Consider the following 10,319-nt stretch of genomic DNA (forward strand, 5'->3'; position numbering starts at 1 on the left):
AGCTCTGCACTCTCCCGCTGCACCTCATCCTGCAGGTCCTGCACACACACACGCACACTTCAGAGTCATGTTAACACAGCTTCACAGTAATTTCCCAGGCTACAGGTGACTGTTTTAACTTAGATTTGGGGGATATGATGTCATGCCAAACTGACATTCAAATTAAAATGACGAGGGTGGTGATAGCGTAGTGGTAGTGGCTAAGGAGCTGGACTAGCGTGCAGTAGCCTGAAAAGTTGTGGGTTGAATTCCCAGCTTCCACCGTTGTGCCCCTGAGCAAGGCACTTAACCCAGAGTTGCTCCGAGGACAATGTAAGTCGCTTTGGACAAAAGCATCTGCTAAATTAATAAATGTAAATGACACATTTTTACAACCCTGTCAAAATGTTGGACAATGGAAAAAGTCTAACGCAACCTCTGCACTCAACTGTGAGGAAGAGGAACATTTGTCGTCCATGTTTTGACATTATATGAATACAGACAATGGGAGGTAATCACATATTTAGAGGGAAGTGCAGATTGAGCACTTTTAAACACTGTGTTCAATAACAAAACAAAACAAAACAAAACGTCAAAACAGAAGTCAAAGATTTGTAATCAAGCCATCTGATGTTACTGTGAAGGAGAGACAGGGATGCCCGATGACTGAGGCCATCCTTAAAAATATTTTCGTTTGCCGTAACCCGACCGACCCTGTCAATTTAGAACCGACCCAAATATTTATTTTTTTCCCCTTTTAGTCCGACCGACTTGCCGGTTGTAAACTTGCGTTAATACCGACCGATTGTTTTTTTTACTCTAAACAACCAATACAAACGCAATAAAATAATATTTCTTTTAGTAGGCCCAAGTATTGTGAATATAAATTGCCTACATGCAAACGTGGCTCACTTAAAAAAAACCTGTGGCGTCATCTCTACACCATTGGTTTTACGCATGTCACACTATGGCCTACGCTTCGTTTCATTCACACAAACTGATAACGCTTTTACTTGGCACGAAGTTCTGGAAGAACTGTGGCCAGATCTTTTCTCATCCCTTCTCCCCCTAGTCTAACGGTGACCGTGTCGGAGTATTGAAATTTATTGTGGTCTATTCAGCATTTCTCAAAATATGGGTCCGCAACATGGAGACTGCTGGTCCGCGGAGTCGTGGAGTGAAATTAGGCCCGGTGCTTCATCTGATAATTTGCTGCGCAGTTGATCAAGAAACCGCGGATCGACGAAAAAAGAAAACAAACGTTTCTGCTATCGATGTCATTAAACATGGAGCCCTACAATTAAGTGGTGGTATGAGCATTCATTCAATGCGCGTCTGCGCGAGAGAAACTGAAACTAATCGATAACGTTGGTATCAAAGCTCCGCTTCAACCATAGACATAATATACATAGACGCCGCATCGACCGCTGCTCCCTACTAGCGCTGACGAGATTTGGAGCCGCCATCTTGGACCGGTCATCCACTCCACTCAGTGTAATCTGTTTGGCCGGTGCAATGAGCTGTCAGCACACTTAATTAATCATATCTCACTGAATACCGAACAGATTTTCACGCGGTTTTTTTTGCTGCAAAGGTCATACATGTAGCTATGATACAGGCCACATTGTTCGAAAATACAAAATACAACCAATAGTACGGTAATGTTAAATCTTACTTGTGAAAAGTAAATCCCCCGAGTATGGTCCGCCGATTTGAGCAGGAACATGCTGCACAGTGCTGTCATCTTGTGTTTTCTGCTGCAACGCAATGAGGAGTATGACCGGTCCAAGATGGCGGCCGCATTTCTTGTTTCCAGCAGCCAATGCGGCGTCTATGTATATTATGTCTATGGCTTCAACCTGTTGGAAGGCTATTTATTTATTTAACGAAACTTAATAGAACGACGTTGTTTTTTAGAACTTCCTTAGAAACAGAGCAGAGACTGTATAATACACTGTATAGCATTGAGTATTGTATAGTCAAATTTCAAAATAACGTGGCCAAGAGCTATTGTAGCCTTCTTTCTGGGTACATGTAGATGAGCCCTATGACCCAAAAGTCTGCCATGACCGGGCCTCAGGTCAAAGAAGTTTGAGAAAGGCTGGTCTATATAACCTGCATCAGAATGAGGTTTGCAATGGTGCGCCTGAAGGCACGGGTTGAAGACCCAGTCAGTTACGTCACGATATGCACATTTGTGTAAATTCATTCCTACGTAATCACCATGACCAAAATTGTACTTTTTTTTTTACTTTGAATCTTGAAAAAAAAAAATATTGACCTACCTACCGACCCATTTTTATTTATTTTTTGGCTGTTACTGCAAACAAAAATATTTTTAAGGATGGCCTGAGTGTCAGAACATTCCAGCAGGCTAGTGTAAAGCTCACTATTTGGCAGCGCACACTGCCACCATATGGTGCTGTGTGTGTTTAGCCAATTACTGAGCACAGGCGGTGAGGAGGCGGGCCAGCACTGGTACTGCCAAAGGAAACACACTCACTCACATCCATTAACCCTCACTGAATACACACACACACACACACACACACACACCAACACTTGGTGTGTGTGTGTGTGTGTGTGTGTGTTTCTATCCACCTCCGACACTTGGATAGAAACACACCATGTAACTCACACATACACACACACACACACACACACACACAACGTCACTCATACACAATCACACTCTCTCTCACACACACAATGTAACTCATACACCATCACACACACCCACACACACACACACACACAACTGCGAGGGCTGAACAGTCAGGGCCAGATGTACTAACGTTTTTGCGCCCACTTCAGGCGTATTTGTTTCACAATGTGCATGTAAAATCATTGTGAGGTATGTACAAACAGGCCGCAATAATGTAAAAGTGCAAACTGCCTGTCGCGGGAGCTGAAAGTGGCAGATTGCGTTTGTCATGTCATGCATATGCATTCATGGGAGGATCCAGGGGAAAGTGGGAGTTTAGCGTAAAAAGATAGGAGATGAAGAGTAAAGAGCGCCTAGTTATGTATTCCACGGTATGTACAAAGACTGCTCCTGAAAGCGCACGTCTATTCTGCGCCTAAATACTTCCGCCTTGTAAAAGCAGGCGTTGATCCAAATTGCAGTTCAATGCGTCAATAAGAGAACCTTTCAAAGACAACAGAATCGCTATTTAGAGCACCAGTTTTTGTGGTGAAAGTATTTGTACTACCAAAAGCAACCTCAACTTTCGTTGACCTTTCGAATGCCTTACTTTCACTTTCACATCATTCACTTAAACTTTCCTACTTGCTAGATTTGACCAATCTTCCATAGCCTAAGTGCACAAGTAGCTTGAGTAGAAATACTGATCTTCATTATCTCCCTGCTTGTTTACATCTTATCATGTATGGTATTATTTCATGATCGCTAAACGTTTGATTCTTTTTAATGTTGTCATCAGTTAACTTCATTCAACTGCGCTTGTATGTAGGCGCTGCCATTCAGTTGTGGACGTTCGTAAATTGCATTTATGGGCGGAAAAAGGCAGAGAAAGGCTCTGATTGATAAATACGACGGAAACTTGGGTCTGACAGCGTTCGCAATCTGCGGTGTGTCCATGACGCTGATAACGCTACGTTTGCAAATGTACGTACATCTGGCCCTCAGTTTCAGGACAGTGAGGACACCACATGGGCCTGACAGCTCACTCTGTCTGTCCTGATGCCTGTGCAGCCTGCCTACAGCATCAGCACGTGTGGGGTGGGGTGTGCTCGGGTCATCCCCTTAGGACAAGGACACCCTTCATCGAGGACATCACAGCTTTACTAGTAAGAGGCCCTGTTCCCAATACACCACTACCCCACAGTGAGCGTTTCATGGGAGCGTGCGGTCATCCGTATGGTTAAAAAGCACAGAGAGCAGTCAAGGAAGGACCTCAGTGCTCAAATGAATCCAACTTAAAATGCCTAGCCCGAGATCTGGAGCAGTGGAGGACCATTGTGAACGTCAAGATCACAAGCTTTCCCAAAGACAAGGTTTTTGCAGGTTTCATCAAGTTACATTAAAGACTTTTACTTAAGACACTTCTGAATGAATTTTAAGACCAGGGTAACTAGCAAATTAAATAAATACGGACTTCAAAATTTGTATCTGTTATCAGTTGCAGGTTTTTTTACATTGTGATATATCTATACCGTTGAGAGAAAGAACTACAATGCCGGAGACCTGGTCTATGAAATTCTTTTTGTCTTTGTTTATTTAAAAACACAAAACTGGGAGCTAATGTGCGAAGACCAGTGCTCGTTGGCAGCAAGCAGAAACATTTGGATTTGCGGCTTTTGCTTTGGTGGCATTGCACCTTTTGTTTTGTGCCTTTGGTTTTCTGAGTTAAGGGTCAGTTAAGGTTAACGTTAACATTGACGAGGTGTCCAAGCATGCTTTTGAAGTCAGTCAAAAGCAAGTTAGAATAAAGTTTTGTTCAAGGTTAAAAATAACATAATAAAAATCAAAGCGGTGAATCTGATCTAGGAACTTTAATCATTAGGTTCCACATGCACACACACACACTCTTCTCCTAAGAGGTGCGAGGGGGGTAGATTGTGTGTGTGTGTGTGTGTGTGTGTGTGTGTGTGTGTGTGTGTGTGTGTGTGTGTATGTGATTATCTTGTCCCGAGAGGAGGTTTATGGGGGGTAGATTGCCACTAGTGGAAACAGTGGGGCTGTGAGGCAGGGGGCTGATTGGAAGCTTATTAAAGGGATGGGACCCTTGAGGAGTCCTGATGCCTGGTGGTGTAGGAGGATAGTGAGGAGGTGGGCTCCTCTCTCTCTCGTTCCATCTTCCTCTCTTAATCTCTCACTCTCAGATGGCTGTCTCTTTAAATAGCACACATTTAAGGACATTTATATATTTAATTATTATTATTTTTATATAAAAATAAAACACCCACTCCCCTTCGGTAGGGACGAATTCTTCACAGTACACTAATACAAAGAGCTAGAGGAGGAGGAGGCAAGATCCATTTATTTATAAACACATTGGAAAGTCAAAGAGCTTTCTACATGAGCAGATGAAGGAACACAGGCAAAAAGAGGAAGAAGCAGCAAGAGGAAGGAGGAACAAGAACAGAACAGCTCAGCAGCTCCTCCCCTCCCTCCTCTCCTCTCCTCTCCCCCCTTCCGTTCTGAGAGAGTGTTTCATTATTCATTAGCAGAGGGAGACAGAAGCCAAATCTAGCCCAGGTCTCTGGACTCGAGGCTGTTTTACTTACTGCCTTACGGCTCATTGATTTGCACCTCATTACAAGGAGACTCTTCTGCCCCCCCCCCCCCCCCCCCCCACCACACACACACACACACGTCCTCTCCGCTTTGCTCTTTAACCTTCCTGCTAATGCCATCTCACACCCAAGGTTTATGGAATCATCCAGGGTCATTAGTCTTCATTTAGTTTGCGCAAAATAACCCATTATCATATATAAATACAGACATGTACTGTATGCACACACCCAAACACACTGTATACGATGCACAGCAGTTTGCTTCTGTTCGCTTGTTTTTACGGACAATGTTATCACAGTATATTGCATCCCTGAAATAGCACTACCTGTGTGACCCACGGGAGCTCATATAAAGGGTGACACTGAATGACACTTGATTTAAGACCTCGATGCATCACACTATTCAGGTCAATCTCAGCCGGCAGCCGTGGGTCTGCCAACATCATGAACAGATGAAAAGATTGATCGCCATAGACGTGCTCTATATTAAACTCTAACGTAATAAAGGCGCGCGCGCACACACACACACAGGTTGTGTGTGTGTGAGGCAGTGAAGTATGATTGGGTTAAATATCCGTGCCTGTCCGGAAGGGGAACTAAATTGCATATCACAGCAGGAAGGTTACACAATCAGGATAAGGAAGTCTTCTGCATTGGTAGGGGCCATCAGCAAGGAAGATGAGGAAATGGCCTCCATTTTTAACAAACTCAACAATCCAGGCCATCAAATCACTAAGCTGCTGTCTTTGATGACTCCTCCTTATGCCCAACCCTACTGGACGGACACACACATACACAAATCAATGACTGGGAAAATCAATAAACAAATAGAATCCTGCATCTGACGGTATAAATATGGACTAATCATAAACCTGGACCCATAGATATGAATACATATTTATATCTATGTCTAGACTACTGTAAAAGCCTGATGTCAAAGCCTGATGTCAAACTAATAACAGCAAATCGTAAACAGATGATTGCTGATGGCATGGATAAGCCTGATTGGCTAGTAATGCCTGGCAACAGACAGGATGGTATGTAACCAACAGGCTGCTGAGATATGGCTCCACTCAGGCGTGAACGGAGCGTGAGGAGCAGTGTTAACCTGACAAAGGTGTTAACTTCACACAACCACTTCAAATGCTTTCGACTGCAAAGGCATACTGAGTGAATGCCAGCTATATGAACTCTTCTTTTTGCTATATTCCAGCAACCCTAACTGAAATGGAATACCACTGAAACATTTTAAAATGGCTCAAGATTGAAATGGCAGCGCCACAAACGCCCCGGCACCATGCGTCACCATGAGCAGGTGGCTGTGCCCATTGAAGTGAGTGGTGGTAGTCATGTGGCACTAAAGCCCAATCTCCTGCCAGGGCACCGACTACACACACGGCTGCCAATTAGTGCCATCTCTCCACAGCCGCTGATCAGCGCATGGCACTGGAAGTCATTAGTGGCCGCTGGCCACTGCTGCATGTCCGACCCGGCTTACACGACAGCCGGAGACGAGCGGAGACAACACCAATACAACATACAACACCGTGTCACTGCTGCCATTGCCTTGACCTTCGTCCTGACATGCTCCCTATACACTGGCTGTTAAATACCTCTCCAAGACACACACACACAGACACAAGCGGAGTCACTCACTCACTCACTCCCTCTCACACACCTTCACTCTTTTCAAACACTCCCCCACTCGTTGTTCAGCCTGATCTTAGTGACCTTGTGTGTATTGAAGTGTGTGTGTGTGTGATGCGTTTGTGTGTGTGTGACAGAGGGATCCGCCCTTACATCCTCTGCCTACCCATCCAGCAGAGAACACTGGTACGGATCTGGCTCAGTCGAAGCCCAGTTTGATGTGTGTGCGCACACATATTTTATATATATATATATATATATATATATATATATGGGCATGTTTGTCTATGTGTATGTGAGTGTGAGTGTGAGCGTGCATGTATGCTTGTGTGCACACACAGTGAGAGAAATAGAACAAACAGAGCAATCTGGGCCAGGCCATCGCAGGCCTCCAGACTGTGCAGTCGTGACTGGCAACTGAGCTCGCTGGAGAACACAAGGAGCTGGGTGCGTGTGCACACACACATACACCCTCTGTATCACTCTCTGGAGAGCGCTTGCATTCGTTTAGTGTCCCAGGGTATTTATGTGCAGACAAACTGTTGACAGAGAGCTTGGCCCTGAGAGAGAGGGGGGCGCGGTACTGCCTGCCTGTGGAGGGAGCTGCCTATGAGGAACATGACATTTCAAAGGGATTCACATAACGTATGAATCATCCTCCAAGCCTCTCCTCACACACACAGACACACAGCTGAGAAGTATGTGGGAGTATGTGTGGACCATCTCATTTCCTCATTAAGCCCTCGGTCAGGCCAGATGAGCTGCAGCAATATATATATATATATATATATATATATATATATATATATATATATATATATATATATATATATATATATACACACATACACACACACGAGAGAGAGAGCGCAAGAGTGCAAGAGAGAGAGAGTGAGAGAAGAGAGCGAGAGCGAGAGAGAAAGGCAGCAGCGCTACCTCCACACATTCATATCAGCAGCCTGTATATCACACAGACTCCAGCCCTCGTCCTACATCCACACCAACACAACAAGCCAGCAGCTTAGCTTTGTACAGTCAACACAGCAGTACTGGAATACTGCATTCCCGCTACACAGACTGGAGCAGTCAGCAGGTGGCTAATCTTTCAGTAATTGTGTGGTCATCATTCAGTAGGTCAAGCCCCTGCTAGCAACTTTATCAGTAACAGCACTATTCATACACATTGGTCAGTTAAAGTTTTTTACAAATGCAGAAATGGAAAAAACAAAACAGAAATGGAAAAAGAGAACAATAAAGGTAAAGTGCATTATAAAAGACCACAGAAAAATACACAATTAAAAGAAAGCTACAAGAGAATAACAACAAGTAACAGAATGGTTTCTGATCGGTACAGACCCGGCAGAGGTCAGAGCCAGACTCCAATGGCATCGAAGACTTAACACCAATGAGCCACTGTTGAATGTTTACATTTTTCAAAACAAATTTGGAGGGGGGGGGGGGAAATTACTTTACTTTAAATTAGAAAAATTACTGCATGACATTAAAATCCATAAAAATGTATGTATGGATAAACCCCTATAATCCAGACTATTCATTTTATGTATGGATACACCCCTATAATCCAGACTATTCATTTTATGTATGGATACACCCCTATAATCCAGAGTCTGCTGTTGCCTAGGCTCTAGCTCCCCTGAGGTCACTTTGACGGACACAGGTCACATATTGGTAAAAAGATGCAACTAAGCCACTGAGACACACAAACAAACCCAAACACACGCACACACAGAAAGAAGCGTTCAGACAGGTGAAGTTGGAGTGGTGTGTGTGTGTGTGTGTGTGTGTGTGTGTGTGCGTGCGTCTCTCCTCACCTGCACCTCGCTGGTCCTCTGGCGGATGCTCTCCTCCTTGTCGCGGATCTCCTGCTCCACGGAGCTCTTCTCCCTGGGGGCCCAACACAGCACGCATGAGTACTTAATGACCGAGGAGACGGCAGGGAGGCCCAGCCAACCCCCGACACCCCCGCAGCTACTGGCCACCGGTCCGCTCTCACCCTCCACAACCATCACGGACAGAGACGAAGAAGAGAGATGCACACGAGAGGGAGACTGGACAGACTTGACTGGAGGACTGTACCACAGGCGCACTCGCACTCAAACACAAACACACACGACGTGCACGCACACGCAAGCATGCACGCTCTGGGCTTCGGAGGGGGAAAGAGGATTCTGATTGGACTGCAAAAAGGGAAGGAGGGAGGCGGAGAGAGAGAGAGAGAGAAAGCTGGAGAGGGATGGAGAGATTTATGGCAGTAGAGAGAGAGGGAGGGACAGAGGGAGCGAGCAAAACAGAGAGAAGGGAGAGGAGGAGGAGACAGAGGGAGCAAGAGAGAGAGGGAAGAGAGAAAAGAGGGATGTGCAGATGGCTGTCAGGAGGGAAGCTTTAGAAACAGGAGGAGGAAAGGATGGGAGGGAGAGAGGGGGGGCTGACAGCTCTGAGCCTCATCTTCACATCTCCATCTGCCTCTACCTCACCCAGCCCCCACTACAGACACACACACAGAGAGAGAGAGAGAGAGAGAGAGAGAGAGAGAGAGAGAGAGAGAGAGAGAGAGAGAGAGAGAGAGAGAGAGAGAGAGAGAGAGAGAGAGAGAGAGAGAGAGAGAGAGAGAGAGAGAGAGAGAACCCTGTAGGGCCTGTCTGACACTATGAGACAGACACATAACCTTTAAAACCTCATTCAGCATCACATCAGGAGATTATTTCAGCATGCTGCTGTATTAGAGCACAGAATCTGGCCTGAATATGTAGATCCAGGAAGTGCCATCTGAGATTTCAGAGAGGACATTTTCACTAATGTACAATGAGTCAATGTTTAGTCTGGTTTGATCTAGATTAATTTAAAACACATACACACAGACAGACACACACACTTTCATTTGAACAAGCAAGTAACACAGAAGGGGAAGTGATGATTCAATATGAATCTGACAGGCTTGCAAAGAGATGGGATTCAAGACGATTCACTGCAATGTGGTAAGGAAGATAGCATTAGACTTTTAGCAGAAATAACCCCTTTTTTTCATTTTTAAAAAAAGTCCCATAGAAGAACATTTCTGAAATGAATGACATATGATAAGTTTAAGTGCTACCCTCACTTCTGATTTGCAGGTGTTCATAGCCATGTATATGAGAGGGAATGTTTTGCTCTCTTCAGATGAAAAGGCTCTCGTCAGAAACCTACTGACTGCACTAATAAACTGGTCTAATAAAGCACTCTTCACACCTCTCTTTAAATGATCATGGCTTCCTGAGACAGGCGTACTAAGACAGCTTTGACCCTGATGTCTGCTGTGAGTATGAACCATGGTCAACATCTCTTTTGCATGATTCGTTTTGCTACAGCACATCACAATACAACAATAGCCTGGTATGGCCATCTCTTCAGTATAATGTTGGTGCACAGGAGCCATG

The 10,319-nt window shown here is 44.8% G+C and overlaps 1 protein-coding gene across 1 annotated transcript in view; it reads right to left on the reverse strand.

Annotated features, from left to right (window-relative positions):
* The window catches only part of eps15 (epidermal growth factor receptor pathway substrate 15), a 45,088-nt gene that overhangs the window by 14,008 nt on the left and 20,761 nt on the right, over nucleotides 1-10,319 (reverse strand). The window contains 2 exon segments of the mRNA XM_042111698.1: nucleotides 1-38; nucleotides 8,718-8,790. The exon segment at nucleotides 1-38 is cut by the window's left edge and continues 124 nt beyond it. Coding sequence (XP_041967632.1) covers nucleotides 1-38; nucleotides 8,718-8,790 — 111 coding nt within the window.

This window comes from Alosa sapidissima, chromosome 12 (assembly GCF_018492685.1).
Source record: "Alosa sapidissima isolate fAloSap1 chromosome 12, fAloSap1.pri, whole genome shotgun sequence".
Lineage (NCBI taxonomy): Eukaryota > Metazoa > Chordata > Actinopteri > Clupeiformes > Clupeidae > Alosa > Alosa sapidissima.